This window comes from Priapulus caudatus, unplaced genomic scaffold, assembly GCF_000485595.1.
Source record: "Priapulus caudatus unplaced genomic scaffold, Priapulus_caudatus-5.0.1 Scaffold1, whole genome shotgun sequence".
In the NCBI taxonomy this organism is placed as follows: Eukaryota; Metazoa; Priapulida; class Priapulimorpha; order Priapulimorphida; family Priapulidae; genus Priapulus; species Priapulus caudatus.
This window is the reverse complement of record NW_014577062.1, coordinates 1591369-1606046: the sequence shown is the minus strand read 5'-3', so window position 1 is coordinate 1606046 and position 14678 is coordinate 1591369. Positions and strand designations below refer to the sequence as shown.

Sequence of the window (14678 nt, the reverse complement as noted above, 5' to 3'; positions counted from 1 at the left end):
CTGCAAACGAAATGAATTGAGTTCATTATAAATATTTACTAGGTTAACGACACAAGTAATATTGCTACGCCGTTCAACCGTTTTTCGCTGTGTGAATAATGGCAAACGATAGTAACACTGTTAATACCACCCTCTCTGCCAGTGGACTGTGAAATGATCGCAATATGAAATTTACGAGTTTACCAATCATTATTCGATTATATTACTATATTTAATCATTATTATCAATTATTTCCACATTACCCACCTGTGTCATCTTTTCTCTGTTGGCCTTTGGGGTTCAATGGGCCTCAGTTAACTAGGACTGGGTGCTCTTCTGGGGCAACACGCAGTTCATGTTAGAAGTATGATGCCAGATCTTCTCCCATTGTCGGTCCCAGGTTGGTGACGATTCCGCTGGTCGATGGGGTTACTTCAGAGACAGAGGATACCTCTCTTTGCTGTTGGCGCCTCATCTCCTACAATAGCTGTCTTCTGACCCCATACCAACCATGACACCCTATTCGCGAATAAGAAAAACGCATTTAGTACTAAAACGGCCCGGCGGTATGAAAATGCGACTGATTACGTGAAAAAACTTTTTATTATAGTCTTATTTAACGTTATTTGATAAAATTCTGAATTCTCGAATAATTTAATCTTACGAAATTCAGTCCCCGTTAAGTCTTAGTTTAAAATCGCAATACACGGTATCTTTACACACCGATGCCTCATTGTTTCCCTGCTAAAATGGCGCACATTATGAGATGACAGCTAAATAGATGAAAGACCGCGGTTCGTACCTGGTGGACGTGGTCTCCAATGAGGTGGAAGGGAAGACGGCACGGAGCGAGCGTATCACCGGCGAAACCGCCTCTGCACATTCCGGAGCCATGTCCACACACAAGTGGCGTTAACATCGTCGTCGCTCCACACTGTTCTGCTGTTAGGGTATGATGTACTGCAATAGACGAACGACATTTATTCATCGCCGACCATGTCGGCGCTGTGTTACCTCTATGAGGCGCGAGCGAAGGCGGCTACATACGATTATAAAAATAGAATCGGAGTCCGCTCTGTTCAGCAGCAACACGTTCGGCCAAGCGGCTGTGGTGATCGTGTAATAGGTGTCCTAGAGCTCCGACTTTATTATTTTCGTGCCTGCTAATTTACAAAACAAACATTTCAGGCGGCGAACCATCGGCGAAGGCTGTGGTGTTCATACTGCACGCTATAAATAAAGAGCAATGTTTGTGCTATAGTAGGAGCGTTCGAGCCAATCAGGTCTGCAAGCACGCCAAGGCTCTTATAGGCACGATGAATCGTTCGCCTAGCGCATCTATAAGGAACCAATTTTTAATATGAATGAATTTTCACAGTATAGTGTTGTCGACCCGCTGTTGATAGTTTCAGCCTCAACGCTACGCGCACCAAATGTGTAGGCTTAATAAACGCTCCGGAGGTATACAGTATCATACTGTTTCTGCCACCAAGGAATTAGTCAGTGAAGCTCACCCAGGCCGATACTAGACGAAAACGGTGACAGCTAAAACCTATATACCGCATTATGTGTCTTAGTAAACGCACATTCAGGGCACAAAAACTACTTAACGGAACCCGATAAATAATTGAGGTGACGCGCTTTGAGGACCTTAGATTAGCGCCAGCACACGGATCTTTCTGTTCATCCTTCATGCCCTGAAGATTCCTAACAATTATCCACAAAATCACTAGCAGCGCTTCTTCTGAAATATCAGGAATGTTCAATATATACAATACTGCCATAACTGAAATCATTTAAGCGGAGTGCCCGCGTAAACCCGTGGCCCATTAACGCGGGACCGGTTTTCGGTTGCGCCTGCGTCAAAACCACTATCACAAATAAACACACATACCGGTTAGCGAACAAAGCCATCGCACTACCAGAGAGCTGGATTAGGGGGACGCGATCGGACTCCACTGAACACGCGCGCTGTCGCTGGTCGGTGCCGCGTTTATGAGTCAGCTCATAGCGCCGCGGGCACTGCGCGCACTCGTCGGCTGGCCATAATAGGGAAAGGACAAGGCCGCCTCCGAGTTCGCGATCTGGCCCGATTGACAACGCAATGCTCTCCATGTCGAATGCGTCTATTTCGGCATGGGCCCGTCGCCGGTGCCGTGCCTCGCTCGATCCCGAAATACGCGCCATTGCACCGTGAACAATTTCTCAGTTCTCCGTATATGCATAACAAAGCGTGATAATCAGGCAGCGCTGCCGCTATATTGTTATATTGCGCGGAACGTGCTGTGTGTACAGTGTGCCGTGCGTATTTTTCACTCATGCGGTCTGCCTCGTGAGATCGTCGAGAGCTGAAATAAGAAATTAAGAATAAGGAAGAAAGAAAAGCAGAAGAAGAAGAAGATAAAGAAGCAAGAAAAAGGAAGATAGAATGAAGAAGAAGACCTAAATAGAGAGAAAAATGGAGCGATAAACAAGAGAAAAATGAGCGATAGAGTGTGAGAAGGGAGTGAGAAGTTGAGAGCGAAGAGGAGTTGCGGATAAGGAAAAACGGACAGAGAGAGAGAGAGACGAGAGAGAGAGAGCCGAGAGAGAGAGAGAGAGGAGAGGAGCAGTGAGGGAGGGGAGAGAGGGAGACGGAAGCACAAAAGCTGAGGAAACTGCGAGACAACAAGCAGGATCAGGAGCGAGCTGCATTAGGTAAAAGAGTAGAAAAGAAAAGAAAAAATAGGAAAAGTGAGTAGGAAGAAAGAAAGAGGGATAAAGGCGAAAGAGAGAGAAGAAGAATATATTATATATACTATATAGAGAAGAGAGAAGTAATATAATTATATATATATATCATATCTAATAGAAAAGAAGAAGATGAATATTAATTTGCCCCGTGCGATTGTGAATCAAGACAAAATCACTATAAGATAAATTGTTAAATTCGAGACGCTGACCACTTTTCAGTAGGTATTTACTTAACATGCCATTATACTATAGCAATTATATGGCTGAACAGAAGCCATTGGTGGTGTTGGGCTGCTGCTAACAATAGGCGAAGGCAATCCCTACAAATGACTGCCATGTTTTATCGACTAGCTGAGTATCATGGACGAGCCGCCTAACTGCTAACTATAGCTGAGCTGACGCACACGCGTCGTCACGGGTTCCTTCCTTAGTTCGGTTTCTTGTTGTGATATCTGATATGGCTCTTTTAAATCAACATGGTCGGGAGTGATCTCGAAGGTGGGACGCGTTTCCTTCGACGCGAATTAAACGGATCATGCCCAGATTGAGGGTTGGTTGGACCGAGAAAGCGTTACATAAATGAAACACACGCGTTCGTAGGGAATCTCCCTGAGGTTTCCTTAATCCATTGGCAGTTTGGATCTCTATAGTAATCGCTGCTAAGTGTTAATAGTGCGTGCATATTGAGAATGGATTGGTTAGGAATAGATTCTAGGCTTGCATGCATATGTACCATCTGTCCGCCACAGTAAAAACTATATCTGTACCCATAGGCAAACATTACGCACTCAAGCTGTGGAAACAAGAAGAATTTCACCGAGCGGCTAAGTGAGAAATGGGCACTCCTATATAGGGCCACAAGCGCGTTTCCATACTTTTAGTCTCAATCTACACACATATGCCACCAACGCCATGCCCCTCTCTCTCTCTCTCTCTCTCTCTCTCTCTCTCTCTCTCTCTCTCTCTCTCTCTCTCTCTTTCGGTCTCTCTCTCTCTCTCACACGCGCGCGCGCACGCACGCACGCACACGCACGCCCGCACGCACGCACACGCCCGCCCGCACACACGTACGCACGCACGCACACAACGCACGTACACACGCTCGCACACACACATATATATCCTTTACTCCGGGGCCTCTCTTCTCTTTTTCTCTATCATTCTGTTGCGCCGTATATATAGGGCTTCACTCATATATTTTGGTCATTTCCTAGAAAACGAGCTGAAAATAGCTCGCTTTGTTTTTCACCCTCGCCCTCTATTTACTTATTCGATCGCCTGTGTTTAGGTTTACTACTACAATCGCTGATTTAAGACGAGTACGTATTCGGGCGCAATCTCCGTGGGCCTGCATGTGCGTGAACGTAGAATAGCAGTTTACAACGAATTCACACGTTTAGCACAATTTACCGTGAATAAATCCAGATGTATGTATTTTATAATTATAGCAATTTGCTGCTTTTAATTCTTGTGCTGCGTGGTGCGTGGTTGGTGAGCGTCAGCGTGCTTATGCGTATGCACGCGTGCTCGCAATCAAGGAACTAGCACACACGCGATACACCCAGGTTAAGGCCTATTTATACGATGCGTCTTAGACGTACGTCTAGGACGTACACCGTGTATGACAATGCAAACGCAATGTCGAAAGAAATTAGAACATCCGTCCTGTGCATCCGATATCGCAAGGGTCATACATTTGCATTGTCAAACACGGTGCGTTATGGACGTACGTCCTAGACGTACTTCTAGGACGTACGTCTAGGACGCATCGTGTAAATAGGCCTTAAAATTTATAATGGTTTGACCCTATTTTTGGTGTAGCCTAGGATGTCACGTAAAGTAAACATCAATGGTTTCCAGTTTATTCATCGGGTTAAAAAAAACAACATGGCAAATAATGCCGGGCAGGAGTATGTCAATAAATGCTACTCGTCAAACCTACAAGTAAATTACATTTCTCTCACTGTGACGTGACAGCTACATCTCTCATATGCTGTATAAAAACGCATACTGGTACGTACTCAGATAAACGTGCTAAAGTAACTTGAATGAGATTTTTTGGCATTCAAAATGCGAATATTATTGAAAAAAACATCATTATTATCAATATCATCGCACATTATATACTTCAAAATGTATTTACATTAAAAATTGGCAATTGTCCGGATTGTCTTTACGTAAACATTACCCGGGTCATTCTTACTACAGCGTAACATGTTTGCTTAGATCGATTTCTGTATATGCTCGATTACGTCAAGTTATGAGTCAAGAATTCACCCAATGTTACTTATAACACAACAGTTACTAATTAAGTCATTGAGGCTGAAACGAAATAACACGATATACGATAGTTTATATTTATTTGGCAACAACTATTCACCACACGTACACAGTTATGTATAGGTGAAGAACAAAGACATTACGATTAACGAATACATCTTGCTCCTACGTCACAGTACAGACAGCTGTACTATGCCAGCGGTCACTTACTGTTGCAACTTATAACCTAATTAATTGTTGCAAATTGCAAATATTGCTTGCTAAATATATAAGTGAGCATGAGACATCTCTTGCACCGAGCTTGACGGGTCACTCCATGTAAACTCTTTAAGAAACCCTACAGTTTTTTCCAGTTTTTTTTTCTCTATGACGCGATAGACAGTCATACGGCAGCTCAACTATGGTGACACGTGAGCAACAACAGCTCTGCGCTATGCTACGGGTTCAACTTGCGGTTCAGGCGTTTATACAGATACTTTATCTGCTTGTTCATGCCCTTGAATTGTGTTGGAGTAAACTTCTTTATAAACGAATTGAGGAATTTTCGTTTTCTTATTAATCGCTGATACTCATTCCAGTGCTTAGGTACACCTCTGACCCATAGTGGTCCTTTTATGATGAGATCCCTAGGCTTTAAAGAACCTTCTCCTAAAATATCTAGAAATGAAAGGTCACAGATTAAATTAACATCACGCAGTACTATATACAAAAACGAGTATCTGGACACAAGTTAAACATACAGTAAAAAAAATGTAATTTCTTGATGTCTACGCACTGGATATGCATCGAAATGAAAGCCACATTGAAATATATTGCAGTTATAAACATTTTCTATGATAAATACCAATATAATCATTCTGTCCAAACAATGCTCTTTTGGTATTCCATGAATTTTTTGGCTCGTACGTCGGAATAGGTAAAGGAAGTCCATCTTCTAATCGTGGCAGTGGACCTAAATCCAAATAATATATACACTCCCTATTCCGAGAATACTAGCTTCCTGCATAGCCGTTGACCTGCCCTCTACATATTTCATATTTTCGGAAGGAGCATGAACTGCTTGTCATGTTGCTTGTCTGTTGTCATATTTCTTGTAATGACATCACCACAGGATTAATTACCTCCCAAATACCCAAATATTTGCATAATTTCCTAAGCAAAAGCATTTTCCTTGTCGTTTTGGTCATTATTCAGAAAAAAAACTTCACATAGTTTTCTATCTTAAAGGACCATGTCTATCCCACTTGATGAAATAGGTTTTATGTTTTGTGTGCTAGTACTGCTACATTTATAACATTTGCATAGAGGTGGGCGACGAGCATTGTTCAGCTCGAGTTGTATTTACAGAGGAGCCCATTCGATTTTGTGGGTAGAGCATGCTAATTTCTTGCAACCCTTCTAAATTCAATCTGCAGAGGTATAATTATCATAAAACTGATGTTTCCATTTTCATAATATTTTTAGGGTGTGCTGTGACGTTTTAAAATAGCATCTATTTATTTACAGCGGCGTATAAAAAGGTTTAGGTTGAATTGTCACCGTATACACAAATACTGGCATCAAACGAAAGACTTGTGGGTGAATGCAGCTAAAATTATTTATATTGTGTCTAGCTCAGAAAGGTGAATTTTTTAAAACTCTTTTGGACAACCTCACCTCTCCCCAAAAAACAATCAAGGAGCTGTTAACCCAACAAATGATCACTGCCAGTGGCGTAGCCAGGATTTTTAACAGGGGGGGGAGCCAAAAACAGCGAACTGCGAAAAATAGTGAATGACTTAAAATTTTAATGGTTCCTCCGCCTGCCTCTCCACACCCTACGCTCCCCCATCTCACGGCTCTGCAATCTTTGTTTTGGGCTCCATGGATTGAGGCGTCATTTTTGTTTGTTGATCTCTGCTACCAAGATATATAAAAGGAGGGGTTGAAAAACAGGTGGAGGGTACGGGGGTCCTCCCCCCAGAAAATTTTTAAAATTTAGATCGCAGGAGATGGTATTTGAGGCACTTTTGAGTACATGTACAACCTTCATTCTGACTACGACAATTCTCTTTTTAGTAGAACAATTATTATTTGTTTATTTTTTATTTTTACTTTCGGATCAACAGGGGGCCATGCTTTGGCCCCCCCCCCATAACTACGCCACTGATCACTATTTTACAGTAATATGTTCTAATAATTCTGACTCCTAGTCTATAATGTCTAGAAATAAGTGCTTAGACATTTAAAAAATAATTACATTGAAGATCAGTCTTATACTTATAGTTACAAACTTGTAATTCTACTGATATGCAAGGTAGGAATTGGCACTTTATTTTACCTCCACGGTAAATTGTGTACTCGTAACCATAGCGACGGATGTACGGCTTGCGTGGATGTGCTCCTTGGCCAAATGGATCTTCTTCTGAAGTCTTCTGCTGTTTACTGCTCTGGTAGACTCTGGTGGAGTTTCCTGTGGTAGACTCTCTTGCAAATGTAGTCGGCAATACTGTTGTGTGTGCTGCACATAATGGAGATCTGTGCAGCGTTAATCGCTGCATGCCTCTCAATATGCTCATCAGGTTGGTACCCATTGCCACTTCTCACTTTTTCTTATCAGCCCTATGAATAGGCAAGCATGAAGGTCAGGTTAGCCACAGTCCTACATATAATTACAGATACCGTCCGACCTCCTTTACCTGGCCACGTCTGGAACGGCACCCATCCAGATATGGGATTTGGCCGGATATGAGAGTTATGCTCAAACACAGAATTTCTATGCAGTTCAGTAGGGTTTATGCATGTGATAATGTATTTACTCGTTGCTATGATTATTTGTAACAAACTGTCGTGTTTTATGGTATATATGAAATGGAAATAAAATGAAATAAAACAGAAATTTTACCGGAGGCATAGCGGACACGAGCGCACAACACACACACACGCGCACACACGCAAACACACGTACGGTTGGTACATCGCGCGAGTTTTGAGCAAAATTTTTAGGTGGAAATGAACAGAGAACATACACTGCGAGATCGCGGCCGGTTAATAGAGATTTCCGGATAACGGATGGCCGGATAAAGGAGGTCGGACTGTATAGTGCAGACATTTAAAACAACCCTAGGTTGAAAATTACATACACATGATTAGAAGTAGCCTTATGAAGCTATATAGACACTACGTTACATGGACATTTCCTTATTAGCATGATTCATGTTTATTTACTTGTGATCATCACATGGCCCAAATTTAAAAGCCTAACAGAATATTTGATGCTGCAAGCCAAAGCCCGTAGAAATACATTTAATTCTAACATATCTAGATGGTCACTAATATAGCAACAAGGTCATGAATAAAAATGTGATAATACATTGCTTCACAATCAATCATCTTGCTTTGTACACTCAAGTGCCTCTAATATAGGCACTTGAGTGTATAAAGTAAGATGATCGATGTCCAGCGATGATTTTATTGGTCGGTTGGAGGTGACGTCAAAGACAGTATACAATTAGACACGGTATACAGTAAGCTTGCCGCATTAAATTTATATCCCCATAGAGGCTCTATTGAAAATTAACTTCCCACAAGCTGTAATCATTATCAGTCAGTCAGCTGGTATCCTGCAAATAGTAAGTCGCCATTGGCTGACACTATTGCCATGCATGGAATATAAGTTTAATGTAGCAGGCTTACTGTACGCCATGTCTAATTGTATACGGTCCTTGACGTCACTTCCAACCGACCAATGAAATCATCGACATCGCTGGACATGCACGCAGCAAGGCAAGATGAAAATTTCTATGCTGATGAAGTTCGGAATATTTGATGTCGTGATATTTTTTATATGATAGACGCTGTACCATATACTGCTTGCATAGTCAAAATGACATTGAATTAGGGCAGAAACTAGTAATCTTTTACATGCTGTGTTTAAATACTTGGCTTTTAAATACTACAACATCTGGAAAGAAATTTCAATCTATTGTTAATCTTTTTTACAACCTTAATTCCCATTACCTCACCACTCATGGAATCTTCCAAGTCTATTCCTAGATACTTAACTGTATTTTTATGAAGGTTTAAGTTCCCAACTTTAAGGAGGTTAACTTTTTTTAGGTTAGGGTTAGGGTTATGATTATCAATCATTATTCATTAAGTTGGAAACACTCCTAATGAGTAGGCCCTAATGTACACCGACCAGGCTCTCCGTCTGTTACACGTCGTAGTAAGTAGTGTTAAGCGAGAAGGGAACTTGTGGCTAGCCCTAAAGTAGCCTAATGGAGCGTTTGCCCTAACGTGAAAACAGGCACTTGGACCGTTTCAATAATGAAATGATGGTTAATAAATACAACTTGTCAGTACTATACCTACCAGTTCCAGTAATACTAATATTAAAAATAGTCTTAATGTTTGATTTTACCTAATAACTTCACTTCAACACCGTCCAATACACCGCTGCAAAACACATAACGCGCACGCCATTGTGCATGCACAAATACACAGTGATATAGAGTTATCTCTATACCTCTATACCTCTATATCACTGTGTATTTGTGCATGCACAATGGCGGGCGCGCCACAGGCACTTGAAGCATTTCAATAAAATATAATGCTAACTAAATACGAAATCTATTTACTACCAAATTCTTAATGTTTCTATAGCCTATAGGCCTACTCTCTTTCACCTATTATTGCCAACAGTTTCCTGTAAATTCCGTCCAAATCCTACGTCCAACGTATGCTGCCGGATGCCACTGCTCTCGCGGCGCGACTGTTGCACGCTTACACTAATATATATATATTTAACTGTCACTGTGCAGCGTAAGGAATGGCGGCCGGTAGTGTGTGTGCATAGAGCATTTACACGGAATTTAAAGGAAACTGTCGGCAATAATAGATGAAAGAGAGTATAGAAACATTAAGAATTTTGTAGTACTAGTATAAGTATTAGATTTCGTATTTATTTAGCATTATATTTTATTGAAACGCTTCAAGTGCCTGTGTGCGCGCTATGTGTTGCAGCGGTGTATTGCCACTAGAGCCCTCGTGGTCCAGTGGTTAGGCCACGTATACTGTCCACTGAAGGCTGTGAGTTCAAACCCCGGCTGGGGCAGTGAATTTTCTGAAGGTGTAAAAACCTGGCTCTCAACATTGGAGACTGTGAATCTCCCGTGGCTCGGATGACCACGTAAAATGGCGGTCCCGTCTCCAGTATTAGTAAATATAGTAATACTAAGACCAATGGGGACGTAAAAGAACCACTGAGGGCGCAAAAAACTCTGGCTGTGACCACCCTCAGTGCCATTCGGCTAAAAAAGGCTAACTACCTGGCTGTACCCAAGCTAGGTCACACACACCATGGCTAGCTATAGCCCTGGACGTTTATTCCTTAGGGACTGTCCAGTATAGAAGTAGAAGAAGAAGAAGTATTGGACGGTGTTGAAGTGGTCAGAGGTCAGATCAAACATTAAGACTATTAGTATTACTGGTACTGGTACTGGTAGGTCTAGTACTGACAAGTTGTATTTATTAACCATCATTTCATTATTGAAACGGTCCAAGTGCCTGTGAACACGAGTAACAGCGCCAGATTATAACATTAACAATATTCAATAATAATATTAATAACAACTCCTATGGCATCATTTATTAGCGCTTGCCATTGCCAAGTATTTTGGCAAAGTATATTGATACAGTGATACTAGGCGAGTTTGCTGGCTGATCAGATTGAGTCTGAGAGTCAGCCAGGATCCAACACTAAATTGTAACTTACACTGTCTCACTTGAGTTCACTTCTACATGGGCGCCGCCATACTATTCAGCTTAGTACTAGTGGCGCAACCTGGTGTTGTATTTCTCATTACTGCTGGTTGTTTACTAGTTTCTTGTGTTGCAGTACAACATTATTAGTGATATGCATGTGGGCCTTACTTCGTTACGTGTGGTAAGACCGTAAGTATTCACATCGTTTAGGAGTTTTTATTTAATGTAACACTGGGGTTTCAGCATAGCAAGCAGTACATGCCGAAAACATGTATTAGTGTAGTAATGTAACACAGACACAGTGTGAGTTAGCTCCAAGAAACGTAGCGGCAGCCCGACCAGGCTGTGCGACGGATTGTCTATACAATACAATCAATAGTATTGTAACCCTAGCAATACCGTTTCTTGGAGCTACAAGAAACGGTATTGCTAGGGTTAGAATACCGTAGATATAGACAATCCGTCGCACTGCCTGGTCGGGCTAAGTGTGAGTGTGCACTGATGTCAACACTGACAACAATATTCAGTAAAATGCCCGCATACAAAAATACCCGTAACTCCTCACAGGGATGGCATTTTTTAATTCTGTGAACGTTGTTGTGTTGGCCCTCATGGCGGGCTATCCAGAGAGACATGATACAAGATTGCGTGGCACAGCTTTGCTGTTGATCCTAAGCACTGCGCGCGGATGAGACGCGCAGTTCCGCGGGAAATGCGCACATTACCGCGGGGATGTTCAAGTATGAAGCGCTGTCCGCAGTGGAGACGTGCGCCAAATTCGAGGCCCGGCGCACGTCTCCACAGCGGTCAGCGGATGGTCTGTAGTTTTAGAAGATAACAATGAAGACTTTGTTCTAAATAAGAACTATCGGCGGCTAAATAAGAGCAATATATACACCTTTGAATTTCCTGACTAGTCAGTCAAAGGGCTTGTTGAGGGTCCATTATGCAGAGCTTCCAATTGAAATGGCCCATGAAATTGTCAAGTGGAATTGTCTTTTTCGGAACCCCAAAGAAAATGTCTCCCTCTTACATGCACGCCCTCCCTGATCAATCACGCATGTAATTCATAACGCAAGAATATGAACGCACTTGTTCACTTTCGAAAGCGGGTAAAAATGCCGAATTTTTCCACTTTGATGCGAAATGCATCGGCCGGGCATTTCATTATTTACGAAAAGTAAACAGGCTGGCGAAAGACAGTAGGTACAGTAACGGGTCGCGTCGTTGACGCCCCATTCATGTCCATCAACGAAGAAGGCGGGGCTTATTCTGATTACGATGATGCGAAAATACTACAGAAGGACGTAGCGCACTGCGCTAAACAGCGTGTTATTTTCGTATTTATGGCAAACTCTATCGTAGGAAACCGTTCTAACATAGCAGAATGCTCTAGTTCCTGAGATCGGCGATTTGGTGGTCCAATGGGTCCCCATATTTAAAAATATCAAAGACTGGTGCGGCGTAGGCTGTGATTGGAAGTCACAAAGTGTCAATCCTCGGCGCGCCTCGGCATCATGGCCGCATCACGTCTAGTAAGCTCACAACACATATTTAAAACTATTTAGGAAAAAATCACCTACTATCCCTATTGAGTTATATGATATTATAATTATACAATACATTACTCTATTATTATACTTATACTCTACTCTAGTCTCTAGCCAGCGTTTTTCGGCAGAATTTTTTGATGTGATCCTCGTCATCTTGGCCATTGGGTGCCAAGTACGACTCCCTATAGTATATGTGACTTGACAGTGCCTCTGGCAGTGAAAAAGATACTGGAGACACAGTAGCATGCCACCAATGCATATATAGCAAAAACATGAATAATTATAATATACCGGTAGTGCTAGTTAAATAGGTTTGTGCTCTCATTAATACTCTAGCCACTTTCCTTTTGGTGGCAAGGGAGTGCATGTAAAAAATAAAAATAACTTGCATTTGCACTATTACATTGTACATACTAGAACATGTTGTTTTATAGTTTTTGCACTTTGGTACAAATTAAATGATAAACATATATCACATTTGTTCAGGTACTGCTTTCAAACTTTTTTACATGGCCCTTTTATAGGGCAGGTCAGATGATCTGTGGACACTCTTGGGGAGAATGGTTTGAAATAATATTTTCAGTCGTACACGCGCGTGCCTGCCTACATTGTCTGTACACAGCATATACTGTACAATGCTCACAGGGAACAATAGATGTATGTTTAGCTTTCAAAAATGCTCTGTGCACTTATTGCACTCAGAATGCACTGAACAGCTAAGCATTGTCATTTGGGATCAGTCCACAACATAGACTTAAAAAGAAGGAAGTTCATTTTGCAGGAAATATTCAGTTGAACAAGGTTCCGTCCCCTTATCCGATGAAAATAATTTGTGTAAGGACTGTTTTTCAATGGCATCACTTGCGGCATAAATGCGCCCCTTAGACCGAGACTCGATAGAGCAAGGACTACGGTATCATGATTTCTTTCTGGTTTAAAAAAAGTGAAATTCTTAACTATGTGCCATTTTTTCTTTTTATATACAGGTGTATTTATAAATAAACATAAAATTTGCCACCTCATATGCATTTTTACACATGGTCTTGATCAGCTATAAATTTGGTTTATTTAATAGACCCATATATATATATATATATATATATATATATATATATATAGCTATAGTTTTCAGTTTCTCTGGAAACCTTTTTTCAAGAACCGTTAATCTATTCTGCTATTATTTTTACTATAATAGATATTAGCGGTCAGTGTAAATGCTGGTGTTCAATGGCATGTGTTTTCCTAATTCCGTCATCTATTTCACGCATGGCGCCTGTGTAGATTAGGCACATAGATGCCTCGCTCCTCGGACACAGATCCAGCAGCCAAACGACCGTGCCCGCGGTCGATTCGCTCCACCTGCAGATCGCTAGTCAGATTTTACAACCGAACTCAACGAAGGGTTAACATCATCTGGTTAAACTACGAAGGGGAACAACAGCAAGGGTAAGTACTAAGCAGGTGTAACGTCAATAGTTTCTCAATGAGAATATTTATACATGCAGTTGCTTTCATCACAGCAGTAATAATAAAAATATTTAAACAAAGTTATATCAACGCAACACAACATAGCAGGCCTGTTATGCAAAAAAACAAGAAAACCATGACATGGCATAATAATCAGTATAATGCCACACAGATGGGTTTGGGAAGTGTATCTTCTAACATATGGGCAGTCCTAATAGCAGTCCTGAGTGAAATAATAGCTTTTAATAATAGCAGTCCTGAATGAATGAACACATTCTTATTCGTTTCTCGATATGTAATACCATATTAATTTTTATGCTGTAGTGCGATATATCAGTCAGTCGTGTTTCACTGTACTGTATGCAGGGGCGGCGCCAGGGTATTTTCTTAGGGGGGGCGAAACCAGGGGCGTTTACAGGAACACGCGAAGGGGGGGTCTGGGGGGCTCTCCCCCAGGAAATTTTTGAAATTAGACCCCCTCAGATGCGTTTTCTGCGCGAGTAGGGGTGGTCCGGACCCCCTGGACCCCCCCTGTACACGCCCCTGCGAACTGTAGAATCTGATACCGTGTGCGCTTGCACTGACGGGTGGGGTACAAGGGGTAGATTAATGATTGTTGTTTTTTGTTTGTTTTTTTTATTTGGGCCGTGCTAGCGACCGGCGGTTCCGGACTGTTAGGAGCCGATAGGCTACACGTCTCGCGCACTACATCTCACACTCCTCCTCCTCCTCCAGTGAGCGCTTGGCGACACGCGTATGATTGCGCAATGGAGGACGCTCTGTCTGAATCTGCTTCCTGCTGCTCGTTGTGTCGTTGTGGGTCGTGTGTGTGTGTGTGTTGTGTCGTGTGTGGTGCGTGCGTGCGTGCGTGCGCGTGCGTGCGCTGCTCGTGCGTGCGTGCGCGTGCGTAGCCGTGCGCT

The 14678-nt window shown here is 42.1% G+C and overlaps 1 protein-coding gene across 1 annotated transcript; it reads right to left on the bottom strand.

Annotated features, from left to right (window-relative positions):
- Positions 1–5056: 5056 nt before the first annotated feature.
- LOC106811734 (39S ribosomal protein L51, mitochondrial-like) lies at positions 5057–10926 on the bottom strand. The gene is made up of 4 exons (XM_014815481.1): positions 10749–10926; positions 7314–7594; positions 5838–5945; positions 5057–5650 (listed from the first exon to the last, which is right to left on the bottom strand). The coding sequence occupies exons 2-4, from the start codon at positions 7564–7566 to the stop codon at positions 5430–5432; spliced, it is 582 nt and encodes a 193-aa protein (XP_014670967.1). The 5' UTR covers positions 7567–7594; positions 10749–10926; the 3' UTR covers positions 5057–5429.
- Positions 10927–14678: the final 3752 nt, after the last annotated feature.

Bases quoted from the DNA above. Each gene is read 5' to 3' on its own strand.
- LOC106811734 (XM_014815481.1), bottom strand. From the start codon at position 7,566: ATGGGTACCAACCTGATGAGCATATTGAGAGGCATGCAGCGATTAACG. The intron at 5,946-7,313 runs GTAAAATAAAGT...ATTTGGATTTAG, and splicing joins GTACACAATTTACCGTGGAG to GTCCACTGCCACGATTAGAA. The intron at 5,651-5,837 runs GTATTTATCATA...TTTCATTTCTAG, and splicing joins TGGACAGAATGATTATATTG to ATATTTTAGGAGAAGGTTCT.